General features: G+C 30.8%; 1 protein-coding gene across 1 annotated transcript; it reads right to left on the bottom strand.

The window, feature by feature from the left end:
• Nucleotides 1–10,840: 10,840 nt before the first annotated feature.
• On the bottom strand, nucleotides 10,841–13,856 carry LOC114175808 (protein C2-DOMAIN ABA-RELATED 7-like). Its single transcript, XM_028060615.1, has 3 exons — nucleotides 13,732–13,856; nucleotides 11,482–11,577; nucleotides 10,841–11,385 (listed from the first exon to the last, which is right to left on the bottom strand). Exons 1-3 carry the CDS (start codon nucleotides 13,840–13,842, stop codon nucleotides 11,080–11,082), a joined length of 513 nt encoding a protein of 170 aa, XP_027916416.1. The 5' UTR covers nucleotides 13,843–13,856; the 3' UTR covers nucleotides 10,841–11,079.
• Nucleotides 13,857–19,814: the final 5,958 nt, after the last annotated feature.

Raw genomic sequence — 19,814 nt, forward strand, 5'->3', positions numbered from 1 at the left:
AGCTTTGTGATTCCATGTGAGATTGGAAATATAATGGTGAGTAAGGCATTGTGTGATCTTGGAGCAAGCATTAATATGATGCCTTTATCCATTTTTAAAAGGTTGGGTATTGGAGAAGTGAAGCCTACTATGATAACTCTCCAATTGGCGGATCGTTCAGTGACATCCATATGGAGTAGTGGAGGACGTCTTAGTAAAGGTGGATAAATTTATCTTTCCAGCTGATTTTGTGGTCCTTGACATGGAAGAAGATACTAAAGTTCCAATTATATTGGGAAGACCATTCTTAGCCATGGGAAGAGCATTGATAGATGTACAACAAGGCAAGTTGATGTTAAGAGTGGCCGATGATAAAGTCACATTTTCCATAAGTGAAGCAATGAAACACAAGGTGGAAAAGGAGGATTGTTTTCGAGCTGAAATTATTGAGTCTTTGGTGTATAAAGAAATGGATAATCATGGGAGGAAGAGTCCATTAGAGCTCACTTTGTTATCAGGTATGCAAGCGGATGAGTTATTGGCAGAAGTGAGTGATGAAGAGGTGGTTCAATGTGCACATCAATTACAAGTTCTTAAGCCTTTATTCAGTTCTACCAGAAGAGTAGAAGATCTCAACAGGAGTGAAGGTGGAGGAAATGAGACATCCAAGGTAGAATTAAAACCACTTCCTTCTCACCTTAAATACAGTTTCTTAGATGAGAAAAAGCTCAATCCTGTCATTATATGATGAAGGATTGACCCCAACCAAGGATGGAGGCACATGCTTAAGAAGACTAAGCATGTTTAGAAAGGAAGTTCATTAATCCTTCATCCCTTTCATTTGTGTTTGTTATTTTTGATTCCCTAAGTTGACTTAGTTGAATCAAATTTAGTTGACTTGTTGACCTTTGACTAGGTTTGACTTGTTGACTATAGTTGACTTCACTTAAGCCAACATGCTAATCTATGTTTATTTGCTTTGTAGGTTAATTAGGAGTAAGAAAGCAATGCTAGGTGGCGTATGGTGATTGGGGAGCATAAATGATGTGGATGAGAGAGTAAAGCAAAGGCATAAAGCATAAAGTAAAAGGCATAAAACAAGTGTACCTATGTACCTTTGGTCTCCTTTGTTTTTAGCACACTTTGGCCACTTTTTGGAGACATATGAGACACATTCTTTGTCTCCTTTTGTGCTAGAACGAAATTAGCCTTACACACACCATAGTTGGCTCTTTTGTCTCTCATTTTTGTAACCTTATTTGACCTAGTTTCTAGAAGCTAGGGTTAGGTTTTTGTAGAGACATCCTTAGGTATCTTTTATTTGCTTAGAGGCCCTTAAACTCTTCTATATAAGGGGTGCTCCTAGACATGTAAAAGGGTTGAACATTTTGAAGTAAAAATACTCTTGTGTCTCAACCATTTGTGAGAGTTTCCTCCCTTGGGAGTGAAACTTTTAAGCCTTATCTTGCATAGCAAGTGGCGGCACACATCCACTCATCTTCAAGGTTGCCATGGCTTCTAGCCTAGCCTTGTAGTGGCGTGCTTCTCACATTTTTACCATTCCTTTCCTTTCCATTTTATGTTTTCTTCTTCCTTTAATTGTTCTTGGTTTTCTATGATTTATGTGCTTTCCATTTCCTTTTTGTTTTGAATCAATCCATCATCTTCTTCTCTTGAGCTTTGTGAAAGGAACCTTCACATCTAGATAGCTTGCTATCTTAATGTCCAGTGGGGATTTCGCTTAGCTTTCTTAATCAACTCACACCATATTCAATAATCATAAAAAGGAACAAGGTAATCCTTCATCATTATAAGCAATGAACTTACTGTTGTTGAGGAAGAAGAGCTTGTAAAGGTGTTGAGGAAGTACAAATCTACTATAGGTTGGCAAATTGATGATTTACAAGGTATTAGTCCTACGGTGTGCATGCACAAAATTTATTTGGAAGATAACTTCAAACCTATCCGACAACCACAAAGAAGGCTCAATCCCACAATGAAAGATGTGGTGAGGAAAGAAGTGATAAAGCTATTAGATGCGGGCATTATTTATCCAATTTCGGATAGTGAGTGGGTGAGCCCGGTTCATGTGGTGCCTAAGAAAGGTGGGATGACAGTTGTGAAAAATGAAAAGAATGAACTCATTCCCACAAGAAAGGTGACTGGGTGGCGCATGTGCATTGACTACAGAAGACTTAATCAAGCTACAAGGAAGGACCATTTTCCCCTCCCATTTATAGATCAAATGCTTGAGAAATTGGCTGGACATGAATACTATTGTTTTCTAGATGGCTACTCTGGTTACAACCAAATAGTTGTAGCTCCTGAAGATCAAGAGAAGACAGCGTTTACATGCCCTTATGGAGGCATACAGGAGGATGCCCTTTGGTCTCTGCAATGCACCTGCAACATTTCAAAGGTGTATGTATTCCATTTTCTCTGATTTGATTGAAAATTGCACTGAAATCTTCATGGATGATTTTTCTGTATTTGGCTCTTCATTTGATTCTTGTCTATTTAATTTGACCTTGGTGTTGAAAAGATGTCAATAAACTAATTTAGTGCTAAATTGGGAAAAATGTCAATTTATGGTAAAGGAGGGAATTTTTCTTGGTCATCAAATTTCTGCTAAAGGCATTGAGATTGATAAAGCAAAGGTGGAAATCATTGAACAATTACCTCCTCCATTGAATGTAAAAGGGGTAAGGAGTTTTTTAGGACATGCAGGTTTTTATAGGCGATTTATTAAAGATTTTTCTAAAATTGCAAAGCCTATGACAAACCTTCTTGAAAAAGAAGCCACTTTTGTGTTTGATGATGCATGTTTGGAAGCATTCATAACTTTAAAGAAATAACTTGTCTCTGCTCCTATAATTACAGCACCTATCTGGTCTTTACCATTTGAACTTATGTGTGATGCTAGTGATTATGCTGTGGGTGCTGTATTAGGACAGAGAAAAGACAAAGTGTTTCATGTGATTTATTATGCCAGTCGTGTATTGAATAAGGCTCAAAAGAATTATGCCACGACTGAGAAAGAATTGCTTGCTATAGTGTTTGCTTTTGATAAATTTAGATCCTATCTTGTGGGATCTAAAGTTATTGTTTAAACTGATCATGCTGCTTTGAGGTATTTGTTTGCTAAACAGGATGCCAAGCCATGATTAATCCATTGGATTCTTTTGTTACAAGAGTTTGACTTGGAAATTCGGGATAAGCAAGGGAAGCAGAATTTAATAGCTGACCACCTTTCAAGACTGAAAATTGGTGAGGATGATGCTCGAGAAATACAACCTATTTCAGAGGAGTTTCCAGATGAGCAGTTATTAGCCATTACTTCTTTGCCACGGGTTTGCAGACTTTGCCAATTTCAAAGTAGCCGGTATAATTCCTCATGACTTGAGTTTTCAGCAGAGAAAGAAATTCTTGCATGATGTTAAAAGTTATTTCTGGGATGATCCTCTATTGTTTAGAAGATGTGGTGATGGTATCATTAGGCGATGTGTTCCTGAGACTGAGTTTGAGAGTATCTTGTGGCATTGTCATGGATCTGATTATGGGGGGCACTTTAGTGTTACGAGAACAACTTCTAAAGTTTTACAAAGTGGCTTCTATTGGCCTACTCTCTTTAAAGATGCTCGTGGTTTTATTGAGAAGTGTGACAGATGTCAAAGGGTAGGAAATATTTCAAAGAGAAATGAGATGCCTCTAAACAACATTTTGGAAGTGGAAATTTTTTATGTGTGGGGTATTGATTTTATGAGGCCATTTCCATCATCTTTTTCAAACCATTATATTTTGGTTGTAGTGGATTATGTGTCAAAATGGGTGGAGGCTAGGGCATTACCATCGAATGATGCTAAAGTGGTAATTTCTTTCATTAAGAAGCACATATTTTCTAGATTTGGGGTACCCAGAGCAATCATTAGTGATGGAGGTTCACATTTTCATAACAAGAAATTTGCAGCACTGTTAGGTAAATATGGTGTTAACCACAAGATCGCCACTCCTTATCATCCACAAACCAGTGGGCAAGTGGAAATTTCCAATCGAGAGTTGAAGAGAATTTTAGAGAAAGTTGTGAGTTCATCAAGGAAAGATTGGTCTAGGAAACTAGATGATGTACTTTGGGCTTACCGTACAACTTTTAAAACTCCTATTGGAATGTCTCCATCATTTATATATGTTTGAGAAAAAAACTTTCTCAACATCACAAATCATATCCTCCAATTGGTCATCCATGATGGAATCAACAAACTCTTTAGTTTTACACACCTTTGGCGAATATAATAATTCATAGGTTCATGTCCAAGTAGTATAATTTTGTAGAAAGTCATCACACAAAATGTGGTCCCTAATTTCAGTAGTATCCAATCTCTTCTCATTCAAACAATTAGTGTAAGAACAAATAAACCTCATTGCATCAAACACTACTACCAACATTATGTTACAATAATTTGAATAAGTTCTTCTACTTCTCTCTCATACTCATATCTTATGTGTGCTCAATTAATCTAATCTTGACTCATACATATGTTTTGTACATTATCATTAACATTAAGTATTCCCTAAATGCATGTAAATATCATCTTATTTTCAATCAAAGGTGTGATTGTATCCCATTCATGAAGATTCCATCTTTTTATAGTTGATTAATGCATAAATTTTAATCAATATAACTTTTTTTTAGTATTTCACATTAACTTTCAAGTCAAACAAAAATTAAAGTGATAATCAACCAAAATTAAATATGTAACTAAAATCTATGTAAATTGCAATTAATTGAACGTGAAATATATGAAATATAGATTAATATACACAAGCTAATAGACTACTAAAAATTAACAATCTTTCCAAACTATCTAATTATGCTATCAAGATTCAATACATTACTTTATCTCATTTTTGTTTTTATACATAAGAAATCATGACACTAAAAAAAGTGTTATTTTGTAGAGGGTTTTATTTCAAGTTACGAGAGTTTTTACCCTCTGCAAATTAATTTGTGGGGTTTCTTAAACCTCTATAGTTATATTCGCTACACCTTTTCCATGGAGGTTCATGGTGACCTTTAGTATCTGATTTATAACGTGGGGGGTTTTAAATTTTCCTATTGGTGACTATTATTTTGTAGAGGTTTGAAACCTCTTTTATCTGCAACTATTGTATTAAAGGGATTTAAAACCTCTATTTGTATTATTTATTTTGTGGGTTTACTACTTTATTTTCTAATATCTTAAATACAATAATTTTGTTAGTAATTAGAAACTCTTATACATGACAATGTATGCCACCATTTGAGGTGCTTATAATTTTGTGTCAACAATATTTATTTGTAAACTTCCTTCAAATACTTTAATTGAGACAAAAGACATAACAAAACTTTTACCAAAGTGCTCAAATATATATCAGTAAAACTTTCCATTATCAAAATCACCATAGTAACATAAAAGTAATTTAAACTTAAATGTAATTACAACTTAATAGACTAAATATAGTTTCATCCTAAAACACATCATAAAAACACTAAATGTTGCTAGCAAGAGATGATCCTCTTGTACCCAAAGGAGACTCAAGCTCATTTGCATCACCAATTTGATAATATAATCAATGGCATGAATGTGATTTGCAAGAAGAAGAAAACAATAAGACAACAAATTAGAGTGAACAGAAAACTATGTAAGCCATTATTTAGTTAACTAACCATAAGTGTGATTTCACAACCAAATAAATAATCATTCATACATTGTTTAGATTATCACATTCAATTTATTAGAGTTTTAAAGATTAGAATTCTTTCTTAATATTTCCAATTTATACAATGGCAATATATAATTCGTACTACTCTAATGACTAACAACTAAAATGAGCCAATAAACAAATTACTATCAGTTGCCAATGTACCACAATATCTTGTAAGCACGCCTTGTCCTTGACCCTATCATTCATTGGTTTTAACAAAACAATGAAACACTCCTTGTTAAACCTGTACAATAGTTATATGTGAAAAACCCTATATTTAGTTTTTCTTTGAATTATTTATAATTTATTTGGACTTATATTGTGACATTAGAATTTATTTAAACATTATTGTAATCTTATCAATTTTGATTCATTCTTGTATTATAAATAATACATAATTCATGTATTATAAAATAAAATTATAAGTTAACCTATAATAACTCTGCCATACTTATAAGGTGTTGGTTTATGGAAGAAGGAAAAAAAAACAAAGAATAGTATGTTTAATATAATAAAAGAAAAAAGGAATAACCTAAAGGTAGAAATCACTCATTCAAAAAATCAATAAAATATTTATATATGAGTGAAAATGAAATATTTAAAAATGAATCATTAGATAAAATTTAGTGATTGTGCGGTATAAATAGGAAAAAAATGGAGTGACCTAAATTAATTACTCAATAAAAGGACCTAATAAACCAATAAATTAAAATATGCACAAAAGTAGCATGATCATAAAGATGAAAGAAAAATATCTCATGTTCAGTAATATCTCAAAAAGTGTAACATTCACTAAGAAAAATCACCCTTTATTAGAGAATTAAAAACCATTCTTGATATGAAGCCTTAATCCTAATCAAAATCATCTTCTTATAGCCTGTGAGTTTCTTCATCTCTCACTATGTCAAACACTTCTATTAATTAACAGAGGAAGTTTTTCCTTGCTCAAAATTTGAACCCTAACATCGTTGTACTCAAAATTCAAGCACTCAAGAACCTAAAGATTATCTCTCGCTCAATGAACTTAGCGAATGCAACAAAGTCAGTTGTTCTCTTGATATTCAAACTTTCTAACTTGTCCAACTTAACCCACAACACATTAAGCCAAACCTTCGTTCCCGTTGTCCAATGCTTACCCCTCACTCAGTGAATGTGACCAAATCATTAACTCAATCACACACTAATTATTGTTTACAAAGGGTATAAACTAAAGAGCAAGAAAAATGAAAGATAATAAGGCTAGAGAATGTGAAGAACACATAATGGGCAAAAAATTCGTACTGCACTCAACCTATGAATTTCATCAAACATGTACTGGGCAGAAACAACATCCCCACACAAACATGAATCAATAAACACAACATTTCCCTTATACATAAACATGAATCAATAAGCTTTCAAAAGATCAATAAACATATGCAAATATTAGGGTTTTGTGAACTTAGCAAGTTATTTCACACACTCCCTCGTCTTTGTAGCGAAGAAAGAAGAAAGGGGAATGCGAATGAAATTTTATGGAGCTGAGTAGGGAAATCCAATGTTTCATATCGATGAGATTTTTAATATAAAGTAAACTCTGACAAGTTTATGAAATTATAAAACTATTGAGTTTCACAAGTTTGAGGTTTACATAATTGGTTTTAAATTTTAACAATATAATATCTACAATGTGGACTTCTCATAAACACAATATAATTTGTCGAAAGTTAGACTCTAGAACTCGGTACCAATGCGTTCAAGTAATTGATCAATACAAAAAATTAAAAGATAATAAAAATATTATTCAATATCGAGTATAATATAAAAACAACTCCAAATATAAAAAATAGTGCACAATATCAAAAATAAATTTCAAAAATTAAAAGAAATCATGAGCACAAAAGAAATAAATATAAATTAAGACAATCCAACATTAATGATGATGGTGGTTGCTGCAATGAGGAGAACATTGCAACGAAGAACAACATTGGTGGTAGTAGAGTAAAGTGACAATTGGTGGCATGGAGGTGGAACCAAAGGGCACCAAACAAAGAACTTGTCTCCTACAACAAAAGGTGATGACAATAAATGATGAAAGTAATGATGCAAGAGGAGAAGATAACAAAAAAAAAAAAACAACACAAGGAAAAAAAACATAAGTTTTCATGCTACATTAAGCCAACTTAGGCGAATGATTCAAATGCAACTATCATATGTCAACTATAACTACATTTATGAAGAACTCATCAATATAAAGTTCTTGGATTTTGAAAAATATCAATGGTCAAACATTTCTGATAGTTCTCTTATAATCATCGTTGTATGTGTTCTTAGTTCATGTTTTTGCACTAGTGAGTAAACCATTTTCTCGAATATTGAACCTGTAAAATCCTCAAACACTCACAAATAAAGTTAGAAATACAAAAAAATGAAACATTTAAACAAATAAAAAAAACTAACTCAAACCAAACTTTGATAAGTTAGAAATGACTTGTACTCAATCACTTTCAAATACTTTATCTCTGATTAAGAAAAAGAATGAGAAATTACTTAAAAATAAATAAAAGATAGAAAGAATGCAGAGAGTTCAAAGAAAATAAATTTCTAATAAAATAATTTTAAAAATAAATAACTAAATGGTTAAATTTTTAATTATTATCTTTAATAATCATCATTCTAAAACTAGTAAAAACAAGTTCTTCCATATAGCTTCTAGGTTTTATTTTGCATAAATGTCGACTACATCTAAAGGAAACATTACATATGATACACATAAAGATTAATAATTTATTTAAAGTCAAATAAATTAAAATTATATCAAGTGTAATTTTCCAAAATAGAAGTTAAGAAAGACGACTATTGACATTCTTCTTATAAAAATAATAACTATTGAGAAAAAACAAAGATTAAATGTATCCCTTTAATATATATATATATATATATATATATATATATATATATATATAATAAACCATTTATACATCATGATAAATAGTAGAGGAATCCTCTTATGATCAATGATAATAAAATGAAAACAAAAATGAAGATAATTGAGAATCCTTATCAATTGTAACTTGTTGCACTCAACAAGAAACATGCATGAACCATTTCCTAAAGTATGTGTCCATATAATCCAAAGTCTCTTGCTTTCATTTCAAAAAATTGACATAATATATATTTGGAAATGAAAGAAAATTGTGGAGATATATAATTATAAATGACAAAAAGATATTGGAACATAATTATGGAATGGATGATGGATGCTAGAGTTCATTTTAGCCATGGCACTAGAAAATGAAATCCTAAAATGTCACCTTATATATTTGAAAAGCATAAAAGTATTCATATTACAAATCTTATTTAACTACTCGATTTTTATCATAATCTTGTGATTTAGTTTTTCCTGCAACAAGTGGTGGAAAATAATTCTTAATATTGTTGGTAATTTTTACATAGTTTAAGGAAAAAACTCTCATACTAGATTTTTAAATTTGTATTAGTGTCATACTTCCTAAGGGTGGGCATGCATTGAATTTTTAAAGATCCATTCTAGTTCAAAATATATAGATCAAATTTTGAATACAAATATACTTTTGTATAAAACTAGTTTGAATTTTTTTGAAATCAAATCCATATATTTAGATCAAGTTATATATTTAGATCAAGTTGTAAATCTAGATCACAATATTTGGATCAAGCTGGAAATCCAAATCCATTTCTAATAAAACTTAAATTTTTTACAAATCTAATTTTAATTTTAAATCTTCATTTTAAAAATTAAAATAACTATTTCATCTACTACATAAATATATATATATATATATATATATATATATATATATGTATATATATATATATATATATATAAACAAGTTAAGTAATATATAAAATAATAAATTTAATAATATTATAATTTAATAATATTAAAGATTAAAGATAATATACTATATAAATTCTTAACATTTAAAAAAACTAAAATCATATAAATGTCCATATCAATCCCATAAACCCATTTTCCCTAGTTATGATCTTGTGTCACTCTTATCCTCTTTAACATTTGCAAACTGCAATTAGATAGGACAAAATTGCTTATAAATATATTATTTACATGTAATATCTGGGAAGTGTTGTTCCACAATATTTACATAAAATGACAAGTAAGGAAAAAGATTCAATTAGAATAACATGATTAAGTCAAAACGAATTGGAACAAACATAAATAAGATTCAGATCATTTCTAGAAGAAAGCATTATGACAATAACTTATAGAAAAAGAGAAAATGTTATATTATCACTATCCTAATAACTCCATTGCTTTTTTCTTCCACTCCATACACTTCTCACTCTCTAATAACTCGTTTAGAGCCTTTTCCCTTTTATCCCTTGTAATATTACCAAAAGCTCATTCAAGACAAATGTAAGTGAGAATAAACATAAACATCAATGGACCAAAAATAGTTCATCAAACATAAACACTATCTTAAATGTTGATCTGAATATAATTTGGATTACCCAATTAATATAATATGAATGTTGTTAGGAACAAGGCAATAAAGGAAAGAATAAAGGAGAGAAAAATAGACACAGAGAATTTAACGTGGTTCGACGTATAATGTGTATGTCTACGTCCACGACTACACTAGGAAGTATGTTTATTTCTAGTGTATCTCAAAGCTTTACATAGGGTCTCTTATATAGTAAAATAGAGAACCACATCTCACAATTCTAAGCAATGTGGGACTAAATCAAGCATCACAATACTAACATTATCTTAAATGTTGATCTGAATATAATTTGGATTACCCAATTAATATAATATGAATGCAAATGTCAAAAATATGCTTAAATATCATATTCATATTCTCTCTCTGTCTCACACGAAGTCCTTTTTCTTTGTGATGGTTATGGATAAAACCTTATATCAATCATCAAAGTTTGATTAAGAGAGATCATGACTTCTACTAATGCATTGAATTCATCTGCATTAACAGATTTCACGACATCAATCAACTCACCTCTAAGCCAAACTCACACAAATACACCACGCATTTCAAAGGCTCTTTTCTAATCTTGTGGATATTGACATTTATTATAAAGGTGTCTGCTTACAGCTTGAACAAAATTGAAGCAATTCGTCCTTAGTTTAAGGTGCAAATTGCTTTGCAAATTTCTCTTGAATACCGATGTTTAGCACGAGCTTCATAAGATAAACTAATGGCAATACCACATGACCGAAGTCTTTAGAGAAAAGAAAAATTCTAAAAATCTTTATTATTGGTAGCAATATTTGTGTAACTTGCTAAATTCTATATTTTGCTCCAAAATTACATAGTAACACATGTAATACAACATATAAAGTTATAAGGCAAGTAGGCACTTCTAAAACTCAACTTGTGATAAGCCTTTTGAATCTGGAAGAGTTAACCACCCAATTTCCACAGTTATTTCCCCATGATTGACATTTCTCAACCTTAAAGTCATTTCTTGGATGAGTTTATTATTTTTCCATATGCAGTTGCTGTCTTCAGTGAGGCAGTTAGTCTCATCTGGTTGAATCTGCTTCACTATATGACCCTCTTCCAGATCACTTAACTCCATCTTCACACACTCAAGATATGGCTTTAAGTTTATTTCTGCATCACCCATGTTGTCGTCTGGCGTGAAAGTGTCTTTGTCTGTAACTGTCTAAATAGAACAACACATTTTTGAGTGATCATCAATTTCTCATGTTAGCTTGTAACATTATTTTTTATGCTTGATATAGATTTTTTCGGTACTCACCAAAAGTATTGGAGTGTTAACATCTTTTACATAAAGTGTCAGCTCTTCATTCCACTCAGGATTTAAGGTACCTCTCACAACACTAGTTCTTAGTTGCTGCATCAATATGAGGTGATGGCATCTTCATATGTTAGTTGCAAAAAAAGTAAACTAAATCTTTTGCAATGAAAAGTCATGATTTTAAGTACAACTTAATGTTGTTAACATTTAACAAGCAATGTCTATTTCAATAAAAAATGATTTATTTCATAAACGAGAGACACAAATAGGTCATAAAAAAAATCACATCCATTCCACTCCTTAAATTAAAATACATTAAAAATGTCTCACACACAAATGCACATTAAGAGACCTAGTTGTAAAGAACTAACATATTTGAAGCTATTTTTGACACAAATAAGTTGATTTTATCATTGCAAATAATAGCCAGTTGTAAAGAATCATTACTAAAATTAGACTGGTTTGTAATACAAGAATTTGTTTCCTTAGGGTGTGGCTCAGACAAAATACTTTTCACACTTGAAGTCATGCTTTTAGTTTGGAAAATTCTCCCAAGTTTTGGACTAGTAACAAGAAATATATCATCATATGCTTTAAAGAGAAGAGTCTCCTGGTATGAATGTTTGAAGTGTCATATTGTTAATAAGAAAATATCTCAAATCATAATAATAAGCATCTGTTATTATTTCTTCTTATATTATAAGTATTATTGTCATCCTACTAATCAACCTATTATTTATGAATTAGAAATAATATGAAATGATGAGTTACAATGCTTATAATATTGTATATAAAAGATGATGAAAAAGCTAATTTTATAGACATGGTATCACCACAATCCAAGTTTGTGACAAGATCCTTTCCTTTTGTTTTGTGACATTGGGTTTTGTTGTTCAACAATAATGTTATCTGTTGTCCTAGTATTATACGTCAATTTTGCTTACATGGCTCATTTTATCACTTATATTTGGATGGTTCCAATAATATGGCGTGAATTATGATGGAACACGTCCAGTTGCCAAGATGACTAATTTAAGAACTATTTTCTCTGTTACAGTCTTCAAAGGTTAGTGATTTCATCACATAAAAATGAGTAATGCCTTTTTTATGTGATATGGGTAAAGATATTTATATAACTTCCTTTTGAGGGATTATTTTCTCTTCTACTTGTTGTTTACAAACTCAAACATGGTTCAACAAATTTCAATCTACTATCTTTAACTCCTCATTTATTCAGAGTCAATATGACCCTTCTTTATGTATTCATCGAATAATGTTATCATTGTTCTTCTTCTTTGTGTCAATGACATGGTCGTTATAGGACCTAGTACAACATTTGTTACCAAACTTAAATAACTCCAGAAATCTTTTCACATGAATGATCTTGGTGGTTTTCGGTATGTTTAGGGTACTCAAACTCTAATGGTGTCTTTCTGCATCAACACAAATAAACTACAAATTTGTTTTCAATGGTTAATCTTCAGTCGTTCTCTTCATATCCACTTGAAGTTAATGCCAAATATCCTTGCAATGAAGGTGATCTTTTGTTTGACTCTTATTGTTGTTGAGAATTCAAAATATACATTTAAGTTTCATATTGACTAAAAATAAAAAAGTTAATTCACGTGTGCTATCATTTGTTGTTATTCAACTATCATTCTTATGTACTTGAAAGATAAATTACATTAGGGTTTCCTCTTTCAGATTTTTTCTTTGCTTGCTTGCTTACACCGATGTGGATTGGGTTGGGAATCTTGCTTGATACTCAATGTTATATCTCTTACAATCCTTTCTTCTTGTTATCAATATTATTGCTAGTTTATTAAGCCAATTCAGAAGTTATAACTAATATATAATGATGAATTATGAATGTTTTTGTGTTATATAAGAGAATATCAAATACAATGAAAAGGCTAATTTCATTGACATTATAATGTGGATTTACTTTGCTTGTACAAGAAATGGACATGGTTTGTATGGAAAAACTCACGAGAAAAGATACTTTCTGGAAAAACACAAACAGTAATAAGACCGATAACAAAGTTAAGAAAAACAGAATATATCTATATATATATATATATATATATATACTAGAAAACAAACAAGTTAAAAAAAAATAAGGCGTTTGATTACAAATGGAACAGTATTTGTTTGAACGAACACTTTACAAACCCAATAGCTGAAGGAGCAGAAAAAAAAAATGTAATGCATACTGAATAATAATCAAAGGTTGTAGCTTATAATAATAACCTGTTCGCCCATGGTGACAGAGACATAAGGGTCGCTGGTACGAGTGTCGCGAGCTTTGAGATTAGAGCCTTTTTTGATACGAAGTTTGATAAGACCCAGAAAGCTCTCCATTAAAATCAAGGTCAAGACTGAACTTTTTAACCAAACATATGGTAACAAAAAACAAAATGGAATTTTACTGATTCAAAACAATAAGAACACAAAGAAAAACAAAACCAAAATACGAGGTGAAAAATGTTACAAGTCATTAGCGTTGATGGCAAGGACTAGAATTTGTGAGATTTGTGGATCGCCGCACTTCTCTACCACCCTGCATGCATGCTCGTAGGATTCGGAAACTTTCATGTACATTTATTTCTATTTTCTCGTTATATCATATGATCTATAAGTCTGTTACTTTTATTCTATGTGTATTAAGTGTTTGATAAATGTTTTTAATATATATATATATATATATATATATATATATATATATTTTTTTCGTTCAAATATAAGAGAATAACACTTTCTTTAATTGTTTAACATATCTAAGTGCATTTTATACTAAAACTTTAAGATAGATTTAATAAATTTTAAATAGATTAACATGTCAATTTAAAAATATCGTAACTCAAATGAGGAGAACTGGATTTCGTTAGAATTGAGGGTAATTTGTGTATACGATATATATGATTCTATTTTAATATAACTTATTTATGTGATATTTGTTTATTTTTAAGATATGTTCGGACAAAACCTTTGTGTGAGTCGATGTTTATATTGTTTAAAAAGATAAATAATATGGTGTTGATTTATCAAAATAAATGTAAGGTAATAAATTTTTATTTTTACTTGTATAAATAGATCGGTATAATAAATTTCAGGTTTTGATCCCTTAACTTTCAATAAAAATTGAAATTCGTCTATCTTCAAAACTTGAACCTAAATAATTCACTAATTTTAAAATTGTGTGAATTTAATCTTTTAAATCAAATTTAATTAAATTTATTTGACTTTTTAAATGTATATTTCTAGAAGAAATAAATGTGAATATATACATGAAATTTCTCATCCTATCTTGGGATTGATATTGCTACGAAAGGTTGAACTTATAAGTATTATGTTGGATATTGGCTACCTTTTGTTAGAGAATGAGTTATTATGTGCTTCATTTTTTGAATTCAGAAATATTTTTCAAACCATTCAATCAGAAAAATATTGTCATTTCTTGAACGAATGTTCCAGAATGTATTAAAAATATATTTTGGATTGAGTGTTTCAAAAGATATTTGTGGATCCGAAAATATCTTTCGAAACAAATTAAAAAAATTATAAATAAAAAGTGCAGGAATTTTATTATAGTTTTAATGAAGCATAGTTGGAAAATTGTAGGTTTTATAGAAGTGCAGGAAGGAAAAAGGGGATGCTAGAAGAAATTCTCAGGTCAGGGTAATGGGTTGCTATTTTTAGTGATAAATGAGGTAAGGCTTTTACTTTTTGTACCATTTAATTCTCACCTGCACCTCTATTTTCATAATACCAAATTTGTTCCTTATCCCCATTATGTGAGGCAGCAGCTGCACCTTCCATTTTCTTTCTCTTTTGTTTGAGAAACTTTGCGCCCCTGTTTGAGGTAAGTTTCAAATTTGTTTCAATGTTTGTAAACAGAAACAAAAGCAGTGCCATTTTAGTAAAACCGTAACCTTAAATCACTTTCGAATGCATTCAAAAACAACCTTCCACTTCAAAGTATGGTGCTACAACTAAAATTAACTTGTTTTGCGAGTGATAAAAGAATATCACCAAATCAATGTCAACCTTATTGCAGAATGTATGTTCCAAAAAATGAAATGTGGTGGAAGATAAAGGACTCAAATTTGAAGTAAGCGTAAGAAACATAAAATCCAAAATTTAAATTGTCAAATTTAATTAATAATTATCTAAATTCATTTTACTTTATAAGTTTATTTAAATGAATTTATCTTGGATTCAAATTTATACTTTTTGTTTATAAGTTTAATCCATTTAATTAGACTTGAATTGGATATAGATGAAATAATATTTTTAGATGATGAAATATAAAATCAATGTGTGTCTAGATCATTTCAAGTTTTAAAATATTAGGTCAAGTTAGATCCAAGTAAGGTAGTACTAGGTTGGGTTCATGCAAGTTTGATCCAAGTCGCTCGGGTCAAACTCAACTCAAGTAGACTTGAGCTTAGGTCAAATTGAATCATTTGAGATTTGGTTGAGCCGAGTCAGCCTATTCCAAGTGATTTGAGTCAGGTCGAATAAACACTCATTCAAGTAGGAATGGGTCCACATGCAGTCGTTATTTGAGTTCGGGTTGATCCATGTTCAACCAAGTTGTACTAGGCCCAAGTTAATCATTATCTAGTCAAGATCAAGTTGAGTCTAGCTCAACCAAGACTAGGTTGGCCATATCTCCATAGAGAACAAGTCAACTCAAGGTCAAGTTCAGTTGAGTCAACATAGGCTTAGGTTAGGTTGAGTCAACTTAGGTCCATATCGAGTTAAGTTAGCCCAAACCTAGGTAAAACTAAGTCAACTCAGATCTAAGTCAAGTCGAGTCAATTCAAGCCCAATCCAACATGAGTTAGCCTATGTCAAAGTAGACTCAATCAGGTCGAGTCGAGTTGGCCAGACCTAAGCCGAGCCAACTTGAGTTTAGTCAAGTTAGCCCCAACCACAGCAACCTAGGTCAAGTTGAGTCAACTCAAACCTAGGACAAACTAAGTCTAATTAAACCCAGATCTAATCAAGTCAATCAATGTCTAGGACCTAGTCGAGCACAGTCAGTCAAGTGTAGGTCGAGTTGAGTTAGCTTGGGCTTAAATTGCGCTTAGTTGACATGGTGTTAAGTTAAGCCAAATGAACCTAGGTGTAGGTAAATCCTTGTCAAACCAAACCTGTGTTGAGTCGAGTCAACCTTAGCCTAGGTCAAACCAAGTCGAGTTGAACCTAAGTTAAGCTAAGTCAACCTATGTAAAGTAAAAGTTTTTTTCCACTTTCTTGGATTTCGAGATATCACGACTCTCAAAAGTTAAGACTAAGTTTCTCCCAAATTAAGTTTATTCCAAATGAGTATAAACCCTAATTTTGATTTTAGGGATTGTTTTATGAAAATTGTATGAACCTTGATTATAATTTTCCCCAAATTATTATAACCCTTAATTATGAAATTTAGGGATTTTATGTTTTCTGCTGTTTATGGTAATTTTTTTTAAAGTTTTGAATTTATATAGTGTTACTTATTTAATTAAAGTTGTACGAATTTTGTTATGTTTTGCATTGTGATAATTGTGATTTGTGAATACAAATTTTATCTTTTTCTAAATAGGTGAGAGGTGATAAATTTATATTAGAAAGATTATGATAAAGAGTAAAAGAATTGATTCTTTTTTGGAAAGAGGAAGGTTCATGATAAAGATGAAAAAAAATGCAACTACATTAACTAAACTTAAGAAATTTCATGAGAACCAAGAATTCAAGACAATGAAAAATAAATCTCTAAATTTCCTAGAGTTACATATAATGAATTTAAAAATTTATTAGAACACGATCCGGAAAAAACGTCCTCAAATTTGACAATACCCACCAAATCAAATTGATGAGGTATGAATGGCTTATCAAAATGGTATTCATGGTTTGATATCATGATATAATAGCATGATATAATAACGAATGATAGTCATTTTTTTTGAATTCTACTATTATGTGTGCTTGTTTTAAGCCGAAGAAATGAAGAGAAAAAATGAAAAAAAAAATTCTAACTAAAAAAAATATATGTAACAAATTTAATTTGGCGCCCCTAAATTTTTTGTCCAAGTTCCGCCACTGATTGAATCATGTCTCTCTTTCAACATTGGAAGGCCAAATACAAAATCTAATGAAAGATTCATCTGAGGCAAACTAATGTTAAGTCTTTCCTTGTCTCTTCTTCATGTAGTTGATTATTGAACAATAGTGCCTAATTGGTGTGACTAACACAACATGTCTAATATTGATCATTAAGCGGACATTGTTCAACTTGCCTAGTGGACATCATCAAACTATAAGAAAATTCTTGAATAATGACTAATTTTAGTGACTAAAAATAATTAGTCACTAAAGTGACCAATTGAGATACCAATATATAAACTAAAAGTTATTGGTAACTAAAATAGTTTAAGAAAAAATTATAATTGTTCTCTAAATTGGTAACTAAAATAGTTTCTATCACAATTTGGTTTTTACATTGGTCACCAACATTAGTTGTCAAGATTTTGGCTACCAAAGGAATTGATCTCTAAATTGGTTACCAAATATATTTTTGGTCACTAAAATTAGTTATTATTTAAGAGTTTTATTGTAGTGTAATTTATGAAGCATCATTGTTTTCTCTTTTGGTTGTTATTGGATTCTTGTTCCAATGAGACAACAATTAGAACAAAAATAGCAACAAGGATTGACAAGATAGAGCAAAAGCTAATGTCCATAATAGAAACTCCTCTAGCAATTAACGACACACTAAAGGGTCAATCTTTGTATCAAAGCATTTTAAGAGATTATATAACACAATTCATTATTATTGTTCTTTCAAATTACACACATAAATAAATTGTTTGTTTTTATTATTGAAGATAAAATGCATACATATGCATATATGTCATATAGGGCCAAAGGAATTATTGTAAATTTGATTATGTATATACCATTTAAAGCACTTAATAAGTATTTTTATGTGTAAAATGATGCTTAAGGGTGTGTTCTTTTGGGGGATGGATATGGGGAAGAGTCTGAAGATGAATTTGTGTAGATTTGGGTGGATGAATTTGTGTTTTTTTTAGTGGATTTAGAGAGTAAAGTGAGTGGATTTGGAGATAAGTTTTATGAAAGTTAGTGAGAGATTTGATTGATGTGATAAATAAAATTAATTGTAAAAATAGATAGAATTAGGAAGTTACCAAAATACCCTTGATGGAAAAAGAGAATGATTTTGTAATTTGGTGTTATAAAAATAATTATAATTAATTAATACAAATTAAAAAAATGTTAAAATTGTATGAAATTTTAAAATAAAAAGAATTAAATTTTAGTAATGTAAAAAATTTTATAGAATTAAATTTAAAAAAAATATACAATTAAATTTTAAACAAAAGTTATAAAAAAAGTTAAAAAAAGTTAAAAAAAAGTAAAAAAACAAACACACATACACACACACTGGTGTCGTAACCGGTGTCATCCCCTTCAATGCTAAGGCACCTGTTACATAACCGATGCCATCCACGCAACACACACTTGCAACACCAGTTAGCTAACCGGTGCATATCTTCATCACCACCACGCCACCACCTCGTGCAACCATAGCCACCACCTCGTGCAACCACAATCCACCCCTTCATCCTCTTCCTCGTCCACCACACCCAGCCACCTCATCTTCTTTTCCCTCCATGATGAACTCAACAATCACACACACACACACCATAACTCACCTCTCAAAACACTGCGAGTATGAAAACGTGAGCACAAGGTCATTTTTGTCATTTGCCTAACATTATCGCAGTATCATCGCAGTTTTGAGGGGATGAATTAATCCATCCCCCCAAATCCGCTCTCCCACATCCGCGAAAATCATTGAAAAGGAATGCGGTGATACAGCCAAATCCGCTCTCTCAAATACCGTTGCACAGTACCATTCACACAAACGAACATTGTGTAAGTGATGAATTTAAATTTTGGATTATTTGAATTATTCAGAATTTAGGTTACTTTATATAGATAGAGATTGCATTAACTATGTTTGATTTATTAGTAAAACTCACTTTTATTTTCTCAAGATAGTTATGGGAAATTTATTATTGATAAAGACTCATTATAGGAGGCATTAGAGGGTGATGTGTTCAATCGCCCACATGTTGATAAGATCTTCTATGATGTTGTGAAAGAAATGAGGCAAAGAAAAACTTATGCTTGGTATCAACACGTGCAAAATTCAAACATACTTCATCTTGTCAATATGATGTGAATTATTATTATTTTTAAATAAAGGTTATGATTGGGGATGACAAAACGAACAGACTACGCGAGCTAGTCTATTAGCT

The sequence above is a fragment of the Vigna unguiculata genome, chromosome 3, assembly GCF_004118075.2.
Source record: "Vigna unguiculata cultivar IT97K-499-35 chromosome 3, ASM411807v1, whole genome shotgun sequence".
Classification (NCBI taxonomy): domain Eukaryota; kingdom Viridiplantae; phylum Streptophyta; class Magnoliopsida; order Fabales; family Fabaceae; genus Vigna; species Vigna unguiculata.